The following is a 14,482-nucleotide window of genomic DNA, read 5'->3' as shown; positions in this document are numbered from 1 at the left end:
AATTTCTAGATATTATTTTCCTGGGTCTGGGTTTAATTTTTTCAGTGTATTTCCTTCTCCGTTTTTATGATTTTTGTTTGTTTGCAGCTTGGTCACTTTGTTAGAAGACAAAGAAAAAACGAAGAGAAAACCTGCTATTCCCCTGTCTTCCAGCTCAGGGATGGGTGATTTGAATAACTGTTTTTTCCACGAAGAAAGTGAAAATATGAATACTGGACCTCAGCTAAATGCTGTAACTTGCCTGTTTCAGCTCTAGTATTCAGTTTTCTGGGTCCTTGGAACTCATTAAATTGTGGAGCTTGGCCTCTTTTTCAGCATGTTCTCCTCTATTTAAGTGTATCTATGGGATTTACAGTCACTGATTTCTTGTAAAGAACTCAAAACCCTCGTGCATGCAGAGTTAGATATAAAGCAAGAAATTCAAATAATCAAACATACTTATTGACATTCTCCTGAGGATATTGCGAACTGTCTTTAAGCTGCTGGAAATTAAATGCCAAATTATTATTTTTTCTTCTCTACTGCTTCCCTCTTTTCTTCAAGACCTTTTTTTTTTTTACTTTCCTGACTGTCCATTTAGTAAACAAAAAGTAGTATTTCCTACCCAACCTTGTTAATACTCATCTTTAAGTTTTCCAAGGAGATGCTTCTTTACTTCAAATCATGAGCACAATGCTTATGCAGAAAATTTATCTTCAGCTCTAGAAGTGAAGATGATGTTCAAGGTGTTGAGGCACCTCATATTCTTTCAGAAAAAATTATTAGACTATAACTAACCTGATGTATCGTTGTAAAAAAAAATATACTTTACCTTTTGGCTTTTGGAATTAAAAAGTAATTTACAACTCTAATAGTCAAATAGTCTGATATAAATGACCTGAGGTCTTTCCAGACCTGTGTGACAGTGACACTGATGGGAAGGTAAAAACAAATTGCCGCTGTTCAACTCAGGAAAAAAGATACTCTTCCCTTTAAAGATGCAAACCCTTTATTTTTGCATTTGGCATAGCCTGGTATTAAATAATGCCTTAATTTAATTTATTGCATTATTGTATGTAGGTTATTATTATATGTAGCCTACTCTGAAAGAGTCATTGAACGAAACCTTAGAGGGACTGATATTTTTATATCAACACGTTTAGTAGGCGGCCATGGTGATTGCACAGAAAGAAAGAAATAGTGGTTAATTCCTATAGATTGGTGAGGGTTGCTTGTATTTTAATACATATTGTGTTAAATTTTCGCAGTGGGAGGACTGTGTGGAAAGTAACAGGACACTGTAAACTTTGAGAACGGGGTGCAGAAATTATATGTTAACTCAACCACAGTCAGTATTTGATGGTTGTCTGCACATTATAGCATGAAATGTGCATAGGGTGGCATCTAATATTTTTTTTTTTAATACATTGTAATTCTTTTTGGTTTGTAAAATGAAATGTTACAGTGCTGTCAGGTACTTGCTTTGCTTTGAAATGGCCATGCTACCTGGCACCCAAGGAATAGCTTGTGCGAACTTACAGGGGTAACCGTATGTCAAAATACAAAGTTTGCTCCAAGCTGAAGTAACTTTCATTTTTTGATAAATTCTAACTAATACTTGTTACCTTTCATGATAATGAAAACATGCAATGTGGTTTCTCTTCTTGCTTGTTATGTTTTTCCCAAAGATGCTTATAATACCAGTCCTCGATGCATCGTTGTTTTAAGCCACGGTGTGGACAAGGTGCCAGAAAAACAAATAGATTCATAGAAAAATGCTATTGCAAATTGAAAGTGGAAATTAAAATAAAATTAAAAAAATAATTCCATAAGTTACTTGAAAACTTTACAAGAAGAAAGCTTTTAAAATTGTTGCAGAAACTCGTTACTTTACTGGGGAATATACTAGTATCTCCCTGTGGTATTACTTTACTATCTGCTTCATATGTATAGATGGCTTTAGAAAAAGGAAAAAGGAGCATATTTCTAGGATATGCTTTTATCTGTTCCTATTATTTTAGGCCATTTTAAAATCAGAAAATATTTCTAGCCTTCCTTTTACTTCAGGATAGTGTCTGCAAGGAAAACTGTTAACTCAGCATTTTAAAAACAACGACCAAAACCTTCCAAAGAAGCCGCAGCAAATGATGGAGCCAAGTTTTCTCGTAATTCTTCTTCATGTGGTGCAGGCTTCAAACTATAGCAGTTTAGGAAGTTTTCAGAGAAACCTGGACACGGAGAAAGGAGTGCAGTTTCACCAGAGCAGGAAATGGGAGGCAACAAGTCGAGAGGATGTGAGTGGGATGAGAAACCCGCTGCCTGGGAACTGGGAATGGTGGGGAAAGAGGCTTGGAGTGCGTGATGAAGATCAGGAAGGAGTCAGAAAAGTCACAATGGTTGTGATGGAGCCAAGATGCAGGATTCTGTGGTCTGTTCACTGGCAGCAAGCATCTGTGACACTGATAATCAAATACATGCTTTGTCTTCTACCCACTGCTGCCTCTGGAAGCCCATCGATTGACGTTGCTTATTATGAAATAAGGTGGTCAGGTAGAGTCAGGCATGCCATAAGGTATGATTTCTGTGCTTTGGGCATTTAAAAAATAGTTTTAGATGTCTTTATATCAAGTAACATCAAGATTGCAAAGTCAAACATTGAAACATGCAAAATCAGTTGGTTTGTTTTGTGTTTTGTTTTTTTGGTTTTTTTTGTTTTTTTAATAATATAGTCCTTTCCTCCAAATAAGCATAATCTAATATATAGCATAATCAGGCACTTTTTTTCCCCACAGGGTCATTAACACATAAATAACGTAAAACAGAAGTAGTGGTATGTACCCATTGCTTACATTTTCTACAGTGGAAAGGGTCTGCAGGTAAAGACTCCCTTGCCTTTGCGAATTTGCCAAAACTTGTAGGACAGAGAGTTAGAAGCTTTCTAAAATTGCTGGTGTGCTCACACACAGCTGAAACGCAGCTAATGTGAGGCCATTCCATTTATATTTAAAATCTTGAAAAGCGCCCTGCCTAGGGTACTTGCCCCAAGCTGATTCTGGCCCATGGAGAAGCAGGTAAGCTACTTCTGCAAGGCCAAATTTCTGCTCTGTAATCACTCGAACAAAGGCTGCTGTGTGAGACTTGCTGCTTAATGGTCGTCGCTTTATATTTTGTCTCTCTCCTACGCACTCTTTCTATGCTCAGCTTTCTGTGGTTTCAGTTTGCAGGATAACCAATGCAGCTAATGGCTTTTTTTTTTCTTTTCTTTTTCCTTACCGTGCCCCCCCCCCCCCCAGTAGGATGCTTTTCGTGGTTTAACTGGAGTTCTTTTATTTAACAAATCTCTCCTTTTAAAATTCTGTTTCATAGAAGGAAAAAGTCCTGGGAATATCTACACATATAAACATCAGTGACATGCCAACGAAGGGTATGTACAAGATAAGCGCAATCTATTGCATAGTGCTTGTATGATATTTTTTATATGGTTTTTTTATGCTTTTTTGATATGTTTTACCTGAAGTAGTGAGAGTATACGTGCAGAAAGATGTCCTTTTCTGTTAGCATGTTGTATTTGATGTTGAGGAGACTCTGGCATTTTTGTAACCATCTGGGTAATTACATAGGCAAGACACCAAATATAATTAAGAATTTATTTATTAAGAGAGAGTAGTTAAGAATGAGCAGACAGTTCAGCTGTGGAATTCACAGATTGTGTTCACTTGGAGCACCTTCAAGAGGAAGATTCCACTAGAAACGGACACAGAAGTGAAAACCTGCTGCATTGGTAAAAAACCCCAAACACTACAGAGCACAGGATGTGAAAAGTTGAGCAAACTGAGGTTTAACTGAAGGATTGTAAATTAATTGTTCATAAAAATGGTATGCTGGTCTATCTGCGTTCATACCACGAAGAGGCTGTAATCACATGTTGAACATGTTACTCACCACTCCTAAATAATTTCTTTAACCATAGCACATTTTCAAATAAAAAATATGCTTTGTATTTTTAGATAGCCTGCCTTACAGTGTTTCTAAAATGTTCCTGTTCCTTTTCTTCGTCTGATTGTTTACAATCATAGGAAATGCCCTCCAATGTTATATTTAAAAATGTATTAAATTATTTTTGCACTGACACCATGCATCAGAAAATTGTGTATTCATAAGTACGTTGAAGGGTATAAATTTAGATATGTAAAAATCAGACACATAGTGAAGCATTAATTTGTATAGACACACAGTACCTGCACATTGCTTCAAAATAAAGGAAAAAATAAAAAAAGAGGGCAATAGGAAAGAAACAAATCTTTGTTGTGGTGCTGCTGCTGGGTAATCAGTTTCTGAATTAACTGAATTCCTAGAGTTCAAAACTTTATCTCAATATGCTTTAGGTTTTTAATGCTTTTCTTTTAAAAGTATTATGTACCAAGGGCATCTGCCTGTAATGTATGGGGCATCTTTAACTTTTACTTATGTTAGGTATAAGTTATCTGGAAGGATAAACTGGGTGCAGAATGAGTTTTAGCATTACTGAGTTTAGAAAATTGTTTTGGAGAATGCTTGTGAAATAAAGAATGAATGTATTTATTGTTACATGGTAATTTATTGTTAAATTAAAAAATACTTGATTGGAAGTTAACAAAGAAGAATTAATATTGTATACTCAAATGATCAGAAGGAATCAATTGAAATGAAGATAAAAGCTAGGTAAGTTTCTTTTGTGAGGCTTGATGGGGAGAAAGAGGGTAAATATGCCACTTTCCTTTTATTTACTGCATATTTATTCATTTTTGCCGATGGTGTTTTGCAATTGCCACTCTATTGATTAGCATAATAGCAGCACCGCCCTGCAGCGTGTTCAGGAGAGCACACTGCGCCCTTGCCATGCCGCTGGAAAGGGGCCTTGGCTATACCATGCTCAGGGGGCTTGGCTACACCGTGCTGGGGGGCTTAGCTACACCGTGCTGGGGGGCTTGGCTACACCGTGCTGGGGGGCTTGGCTATACCATGCTCAGGGGGCTTGGCTATACCGTGCTGGGGGGCTTGGCTATACCTCCGCTCGGGGGGCTTGGCTATACCACGGCTCACGTTGAGCAGGTGGGAGGCTGAAATACAGGTGTGCAAGAAGACAACAGAAAGGAAGAGCAGGCATCAGCACGGTCTGTCCAGAGGCTCTCTCCCACAAAGGTAAACTGAACACTATAAAACCCCTGAGGATTTAGAATATGATGTACCTTAATTATTAAAGGTGGTTTCAAAATTGAAGTGCGCTGAGCACAGAGATAGCTAAATGTATTATGCAGGACTCAAAGCCTGTGCTGACAGCACGTTTTTGAAGCCTGATACTACAGGTCCATACACTGAGTAGCTACCACAGAGTACCCAACATTGAATTTCATGTCCTGGTGTATCCCATGGTAATTTGTTTGCTTACGCTGTCCTTGAGAATGTAAACCCATTCATCTGGTTTTCACAATGGAATTTTACATGACAGATGTGTGTCAATCATAATGACAATAATTTGGTATGAAAACATGACACAACCAGCTACTACTCACATCCTGGGGGAAAAAAGTTGCACTAAACCAAAAGAGGTTCATGATAGTTTATTTGGTCCACCTTCCTCCCCACCCTGCAAGCTACAGAGCCTTTTCTACCTGCAGTATTTTGCATCTGAATGTGTATAAATATATTTGTATATCTGCTAACTGGAAGGCTACCAGATTATATGACTCTTTTGTACACTGCACCTACTTGCTGTGTAGTTTACTGTACCAGCTTGTAGTTTGCCAGTAAGTACTTTCTGCTGGTTTCAAGTAATGGCAGCTGGTTTTACAGGACGTTTAGGTTTGCCTCTGTTTCAGATCGGGAATGATGTTTTTTTCCCAACTGGCTAGAATCTCTATCTTTAGCCACCTCTAACATGAGATAGTAAGTCCAGCAGACAGCACGGGCATGTAATCCGGCACTCTCCACTATAACACTACATTCCGTGCCATGGGATACATGTGCTTCAGCTGCCTGTTTTAGAAAAGTGTCAATAGGTAATGAATTTGACACATACTTTTCTGCTTAGTCCATAGGTTGTATAAATATATTTTTTACCCTGATTGTCCTTTCTCTCTCTTTGAATTGTTAAAGAGAGTGAAAGGTATTATGTTAACGATGCCCATTGCCTCTGGGTGCCTGCTGATGTCCTCTCACGCCTCACCCACGATGGATGGCTGGACTTTACCTTCCTCTGCCAGCAGCAGATGGGATGCTGGGCAGCACGCACAGATGCCCGCTCTGTTCATCAGCTCAGCAACACACCAACAGCCAGGTAACGGAATCTCGGAGGGATACAAAGACCATCCAGACATTCCAATCTTAAAATTGCACCGTGCTGGGACTGGGGACACCTCGCAGCATCCATGGTATCATTCTTCTGGTGCCTTCCTCCATAGGTGAATGGGTGTGGGGAGGTGCGTGTTTGTGGTTGGGGGTGTGCGGGGGTGTTTCTCTGTGGGGGAGGAGGCACTCACCTGAATGTCCAGCAGGCTCTCGGCACCACCTGAGCAGCTCTGCCTTTGGTGTGCTGGGGTCCCAGGACGGGTGGGCTGTGGGCTGCTCGGGCTCGGTGCTGGTGAGCAGCTGCTCGTGATTACAGGGACAGGACTGGGTGCCCTGTATGGATTCTTCTATTTCTCTACTTGTGAGACTGCATAGGTGGGTCATGTTTATTTTAAGCCTAAAGCTTTACTTTAGGTTTTACTTAAAGCTTGAAGTTCATACACGTGCTAAGGCTTACCCAAGCTGGTGCCATTAAATTCAGACGTTAGAACTTCTGATGCAGATAATACAGATTTTTAGTCATTTAATTTCACCTTCTTCTGTCACTACTGACAGTTTGATCTGATGATTTTCAGCAGTGATCAGAAACATGTTGATACAGCATGTTGACATCTCATTCTAAAAATGAGAGTTTTCGAACAAGCAAGTTGAGATCGCGTCTGTTTCAAACTGAGGTGCCCGCTCACCCCACCCCATTTTAGATATAAAGCTACTGTTGATGGGAAGAAATTAGTGCTTTAAATATGAAAAACATAAAATACATAAAAAAGCACCATTTTGGTTCCAACTGCATTGCTGAGCCTAGTTAGCATCCTACTGTTGCTGTAGTGATTCTCTGCCCATAAAGCACTGTTGTTGCTATTAGAATCACTTTAAGAATTGAAACGCTTTTGTGAAGCATTTACTTTGCTATTCAGCAACAAACTAAACTGGTTTATTTTGGTTTATTCAGTTTATCAATAAACATGAGTGTGCTATATGGCTACAATGGGGAATAACTGGGAAAATTAAATACAATTACACTTACTGAAATGAGATCCACGTTTCTATCAATGCTTTTATTTTTGCTTAAAGAAACAAAAACTACAAGCAATGAGGAAACTAACCTATGTAAGGTAATAGTTCCTTCTCCCTCTATTTCAACTGATATTTGAAAATTGTTTTTATTACAGCATAGGTGAAACAACTGTATTCAGCAGTGCTAACGAGAAGGTACAGAGAGATCAGATGTAATGCTACCACATACTAAAGAGATGATTTTTCCCCCCCTATGTCTTAGGATAACCAAAGTCTATGTATTAAAATAGAAATTTTGATTTGAAAATTAAGAAACCCAGAACAATATTTTAGAAGTTAAATACAAAACAGTAGTAAATATGCAAAATACAGTTGATAAGCAGAGCAATGAGGCAAAAGAGAGAAGTATAATAGTTGATTCTTAAAACGTAATTGTTTGTAATGCTTGGTTTCCCCCCACCCCCTGCGTGTAACTTATCGTCAGTCTAAACAGGACAGCTATGCAACATAGTGAGATGGTACTGCCTTGCACAGTACAGCTGAATTTAATTACCAAAGCATCAAAAAGGTAACAACACTGGGAGGCCTGGTATCTGCATTAATATGTACTAACTGTATTGTGTTTGAGGAAAATGAGGTTAAAAAAAATACAGTTTTATGATATACAGTACTTCAGTAAGAGAACTTGTCCAAAGTGAATGCATCCTCCTTCAGCACGGATTTCTCAGTGCTTTCAAACAGTAATGTGAAAACTGAAATTACAGTACAGCTGCTAACACTGAGCGATACTTTGGTTAAATACATGTTACACGTCTGTGTGCAGATATTGGGCATTTCACCATGTTCCAGAAAAGATTTTTTTTCTTTTTTTCTTTTTTTTTTACCCTGACATACTTATTCAAAAGTTTGCTGTGGATCATTGAGATTGAGTTGTTTATACATTTGATTTATCCATGAGTATCAGCACTCCTTAAAGAAGAGATCAAAACTAAAAACTCTATGTAGGACCAATAGAGCAGAATTATTCAAGTTCAATGAAGTATTAGAAAAAAGGCTTCCTTTTTAGGAAAACTCAGCTATGGTAAAAATATCTACTACAGTGCACTGCACTGTAATAAATATTCAACATAAATTAATAATTTACAAGTACCTGAGCAAGTATACAGAGCACCATAGCACAGCACAGCACCAAAGGCAGTAGCTCAGAATTCTTAAAAATAATGCTGTTTTAAACATTAAAAATTCTAAGTATTGTCATAAAAATGAACTCCAGCTGGAGTGTAAAGATAGTGCAAACTTCTGTCTTCACTTTTTAAAATCAAGGTGTCAGATTGTCTAGTCATTTCACATCAGCAGTGTTGCTGGACCTGGATACCTGTGGTGGATGTTTAGGAGCAGGTCTGTTGGAAAGAAAGAAAATGGTAAAGAGTTATTTTAACTTTTGCTGTTTCTCACTGCCAGTATCATTCCTGAGGCATGAAGGTGAACGGTAAAACCTCTCATAATTACCCAACAACTTCAGACACATAGCATGGGACTCTCATACTGCGAGGAGATCTGACATGGTACTATATACACAAGTCTCATCAAGAAGTGTAAATGGTACCAGCAAATTTCTTATTTTATTTTTTTTCTCCCACCGGTTCATGTTTTACATGCTGCCTGGCCAGCGGGATCAGCTTAGCTCCATATTTCTGGTGTGGTTCTTTAAACTCTTTATGTCTTTGACTGCTCATCAGTTTTGCACCTGTTCGAAAATGCTACTTAATGTTGTACAATAGCAGTAGGTTTCAGAAAGTTGTAGTTATCAGCTTGAGATGTTATTACTTTCAGAATATCTTACTAGGATGGACAACCAGGAGCTTAATTAAAGTTCACTCCTGCAGTCTTTTTTCTAGGAGTATTAGGAAACTAACTTGATTCTGTTGTTAATTTTTCTGAGCAATTAAGTGCCTCGCTAGCAGAATTCCTGTAGCTTAAAACACTACTTTTATCTTCCTTTGAGCTCACTTTTTATTCATAGGAAACTGAAGAATATTGAGTAAGAAAATATCATTGATTGTGCCCATTAACACTGGGCATAGTTATTTCACTTCCAGAGTATTTTTTTTCAATATCCTTTGTTTTGAATTGTACTATTTGTCTGCTTTCTGAAAGTCTGGGTTATTATTTTCAGGCGATAGAAATTGATATTCCACTGTGAAATGTGTGAACAGAAAATTGCTTTTGTTGGTGGCTGATCTTACCAGCATTCAGTTCTCAGCCTAATTCCGTAGGTGGTCTGAGTAGGAATTTTTTTTTTTTTCTGCAAGAGCTTGGTGTCTCTTGAAATTGGTGCTTATTATCGCCTTTCTTTTGCAAGGAATTTTATTTGTTGGGCATTTTCTATAAACACACAGATGTTTATACAGTCAAATCATCGTACGTATCATAAATTCTCGTATTTCTGGGGAAGCCAGTGCGATTGTGCTGGTGGAAAATGGCTGTTGAGTAGCTCTCGGCAATACTTAACAGCAGGGCAGAACTACTCAAGACATTTTAGACCTGTCATTGAAGGAAGTGCTATAGATCAAGGCATTTTGATTAGCAGGACTGACCTTACAGGAGTAATGTGAGGCAGAGCTTTCGCGTGCCCGGGTGCTGCGGTGCAGGCGCTGCTGTAGCGCACTTTGGTCAGAGGGTCTGCTGGCAGAGGCTTCCGCGGAGGGTCTGGCTTGTGGCTTTCCTGTTGTAAACCAGGAGGCCACGTTAGTCTTTGGAATGGACATAATACACTCAACATAGCAACAGCCAATAGGATAAGTTTGGAGTAATTGTGACCAGATATATTGAAATGAGTAAGCCACAACTTATTTTTAATAAACAGGCACTTACATTTTAAAGCAAACATTTAATACTATATTTTAATGATTCTGGTTTTTTTTAAAGCAAACATTTAATACTATATTTTAATGATTCTGGTTTTTTGTTTTTTTTTTTTTATTTTTTATTCTTTCCTCCTCTAGAAATACTGCGTGCATCTATACTGGAGTTAATGATTAATTACTGGTAAATGAAAACAACATAGACTGAATACATAACATTGTTGAAGTGGTCAGATAGAAAGATGGAAATACTAGAAATGACTTCAAAATGCAAATTCAGATGACCACAAAAATAAACTGCTCAAGTGCAGTTTGAATTGGTAGCATCTGTGGAATTTTTTTTAGAGATGCTGCTGTGCTTTCATTCTGTGGCATTAAATGATTCATTAATAAAGAACAGAAGTCATCTGCTGTCAGGCATGAGCTAATGTCTCTTCTGTGTGGTCCTTGAAACACTGCAAACATGGTAACATGTCTATTTTGCAAACATGGTAACATGTCTATTTGTGGTCTTCGTTATGAAGAACTGGGATAGATTAAGTGACTTGCTCGGGGCACACAAAACCTCTCCAATATACCCAAAAGTTCACTTCAGATCCATCTGCTGTTTGAACTGCATAGTTGTGCTTTTTCTAAGTGTTTTACTCTTTATTATTAGTTTGCCATAACCATCATTAGTAAAATGGACCAAAAAGAAACAAGAGTTTACCAGCGCAATCTTGTTAAAGATCCCCTGAAAGATGTAATCAAAAGAAGCAATCAGAGGCACAAATTGCTCCGGAATAAAGTACAACTTATCATTATTACTTTTCAGCATCCCTTTGTTTACTTACTTTTCATGGCAAATGTTTGCTCCTCTTAGAAGGAAATGCAGACTGATATCAGTAGGCATTTTGATAAGGAAGAAAATATGGGAGCTTAAGTAAACCTCATATATAGTCATTTGAAATTTACCACAAACTACATTTTAAAGCTGTACATAACGTCCCTCTTCCTCTTCACTTTCAGCCTAACATGTACTAGTTCTTGAGTGAATCAGAAATAGCAACATGAACAAAAATTTTTATTTTAACTTATTGTTATAGCCAAATCTCATATGAAGTATAAAAATTATTTTTGACTTTCATCCAGAAGACTTTCTGCTGTAAACCAAGTGTCCAGGCTTCAGCTGGGATAGAGTTAATTTTCTTCTTAGTAGCTAGTACAGTGCTGGGTTTTGGCTCTGATGTGAGAACATTGGTGATAACTGCACTGATGGTTTCAGTTGTTGTTGGGTGTTTATACTAAATCAAGGACTTTTCGGTTTCCTGGGCCCTGCCAGCCAGAGGGCTGGGGGGGCACTGGAAATTGGGAGGGGACACAGCCAGGACAGGTGACCCCAACTGGCCAAAGGGACATTCCATACCATACGGCGCCATGCTGAGTGTCTAAACTGGGGGAAGAAGAAGGAAGGGGGGACATTTGGCATTGTGGCGTTTGTCTTCCCGAGTAGCCGTTACGTGTGGTGGAGCCCGGCTGCCCTGGGGATGGCCGGACACCTGCCTGCCCGTGGGCAGTGGGGGATGAATTCCCTGCTTTGCTTTGCTTGGGCCTGCAGCATTTGCTTTACCTATTCAATTCTTCTTATCTCAACCCTTGAGTTTTACATTCCTTTCCGATCCTCCTTCCCATGCCCCTAGGTGGGGGGATCAAGCGGCTGTGTGGGGCTTGGTTGCCAGCCAGGGTGAAACCACGACACCAAGATAAACATACCTGGCCATAAGAAGTTTGTGAGCTCTGTCTTTGGGAGTAAATATAATCGTGAATATTCATGAAATAATCAGGCCTGGAAAATGATTAAACAAACAGCATGCTGGTAAATACTCTATGTGGCTTTATCTCATAGGGTTATCCTGTTGGAAGTCAAGGAGTTTAATTAAACACTAGCAAAGGAAGTTCTTCAAAACATGATCGTTTCCCATGATAGAGAACTAGGACCTTAAAACAACTCGGAGAAGAAATCTTACCATCAGGATTTCTTAACCAAAGTTTACTTTGTGCACTAAATTTCTTACACAATGAAATCTTAATGGGTGTGTTTTGAAGTGAAATATACTGGTTTGGAACAAATTAGAGCACAGCAGAAACTGATACTTTTAAAATAACTGAATTATCTCTTCATAGTTTTTGGGGTAGATTAAGTGACTTGCTCAGGGCACACAAAAATTCTACAGTGCATCAAAAAAACCCACTTGAGATCCGTCTACTACTTGAACTGTGTGGTTGTGCTTTTTCTAAGTATTTTACTCTTAGTTTCCCATAACTATTGTCACTAAAGTTGATCAAAAAGAAACAAGAAGAGCTTACAAGCATCATCTTGTAAAGTACAGTAAACTATACAGTAACATATAAATAGAAGTTGCTTCTGTAATAATTTTGTTAACATGGAAGAGTGTATGAATCATCACCTCAGGGGTGATAACATTTCAAAGAAAAGTAACAAACGCACAAATGTCACCATTATAAAGACAGCAAATAAAAAATGCATCTTTGAACACCATAAAGGCTTTATTCCCTTGACTGCCTTCACTGAAGTGGCCTTTTCCCTCAAGTACTTTTACATCACACGAATTAGTCCGATCACATGAGCATTCAGCTGTTTGCTTGATCAGTCCCTAATTGTTGTTGGATGATTTGTATTTACTCTTCAGTTGGCAGAGTGATTAGGTGCCGTAATTGGGAAGAGGAACGGATCCAGGCTCAGCAGCCCAGAGAAACAAAGGTCTGAAGAGCTTAAGATCTGGTAAGGATAAATGAACAAAAAGAGAGAAGAACTCTCCTTGTTTATTTGCTTGTGTGTTTATTAGCTGTGTCCAATGTCTAATCATGACCTGCAACACCTGATAGTTGGGAGAGACTGACTTTCTGAGAAACTCAGAGCAGCTAAGTACTAATGGGATCCTATCAGTTGCATTTTTCTCCCTGTTTGTGGGGGAAAATGGCTGAAATGTGCTGATCTAGAACAGTTCTTCAGCTGTGGGGTGAGCATCCTCTCATTAAGGCAATCTTTGATGCCTAAGCCAAACTAATTCTTTAGGCCCTCCTATTCCAGAAGCATCCAAGTGAGGAAGTATGTTGAAACAGCAATCATACTGTAAATATAACTCTGATAGGTATACAAGCCCAACGTGTGATTATTTATTTTGTTTGTTTCCCTAGGGCTTGTAAAAAGTCATCCTTGAGTTGATATCCTGAAGGAGAAAGCAGCAAAGTGGCTTGACAGAAAGTCTAATGTAGGAAGCTGGTAATAAAGGGTAAACGAAAGAGGAAATGGGGAAAAAGAAAAAAAAAGGAGGAAATTCACATAAAAACGGGGATGGAGAATGTGCAATGACTGAGATGAAGCAAAACGGAGGAGTCCTTCATAGAAAGGAGCCACAAGCACCAGGAAAACATGCATCCTTAGAAGCAGAGGAAAGTATATTTGAAGAATGAAATCCTCTTCCTCAAACTAATTATAGGGTGGTATTTTATGTTCTTTATATGCCAAATTGATACAGACTTGCATGTTAATGTGCATGGAAACCTGGTGTCCTGACAAGCCCGTAGCACAGCTCATAGTACCACCATGGCTGTGCCTCCCGGCTTCGTTGCTCCAGCCTTTCTCCCAGCTCATTTTCCCCCCCTGCAGAGCGAGCTTCAGCTCTTCAATACAAAGAGTTTAAGGATGGATTTCTTTGTCCAGTTTTATATCAATAACTTAGCATTTAATGCATTCAGTGTCTGTATTTGGGAAAGTACTGTTTTAAATATTGTCACGATCTTTTTACAGCTCTGCTAGGAAGGAAAACGTAATTCTCACACTGAGCAGCTACAAAGACATCAGGTGCACGAAGCTTTAGTTTTTGTCACTGGTTTTTAAATAAGCAACTGGAAGACAGTTCTTGCTTGAAATGCACTGGATGAGAAGTGGTGTCTCCCTCAATCTATTTAGATGGGCACTTAATCTGTGTTAGCCCTCCGTGTCTGAAGCCAGTGTGAGGTGTCATAGGAGAGGTATTCACGGGAGTAACGGTGGCAGAACGAGCCGAAGGTGAGCCCAGCTCAGATTTGCTAGGGGAAAAGGAAAAATACACAGCTATATTTCCTGTCATAAGGACGACCTGTAAAATGGGAGATATATTTTGGTAATAAGATGATGACAGTAGTGGAGGCAGTAACTGACTGCTAACGGTAACAACGGCAAGTGGAAGTGATCGAATCGGAATGCACGGACTGAGCCCACGGTTAGTATAAACCTGCACTGGTTCCTTGAT

General features: G+C 38.8%; 1 protein-coding gene across 1 annotated transcript in view; it reads right to left on the bottom strand.

The window, feature by feature from the left end:
* Positions 1-7,235: 7,235 nt before the first annotated feature.
* Positions 7,236-14,482, bottom strand: part of ADAM12 (ADAM metallopeptidase domain 12) — a 187,357-nt gene continuing 180,110 nt past the window's right edge. The window contains exons 22-23 of the mRNA XM_037400747.1: positions 9,921-10,048; positions 7,236-8,723 (exon numbers count right to left, since the gene is read on the bottom strand). Coding sequence (XP_037256644.1) covers positions 8,663-8,723; positions 9,921-10,048 — 189 coding nt within the window. The 3' untranslated portion in view covers positions 7,236-8,662. The remainder of the gene's footprint in view (positions 8,724-9,920; positions 10,049-14,482) is intronic.

The sequence above is a fragment of the Falco rusticolus genome, chromosome 9 (genome assembly GCF_015220075.1).
Source record: "Falco rusticolus isolate bFalRus1 chromosome 9, bFalRus1.pri, whole genome shotgun sequence".
In the NCBI taxonomy this organism is placed as follows: Eukaryota; Metazoa; Chordata; class Aves; order Falconiformes; family Falconidae; genus Falco; species Falco rusticolus.
This window is presented reverse-complemented; position numbering and strand designations above follow the sequence as displayed.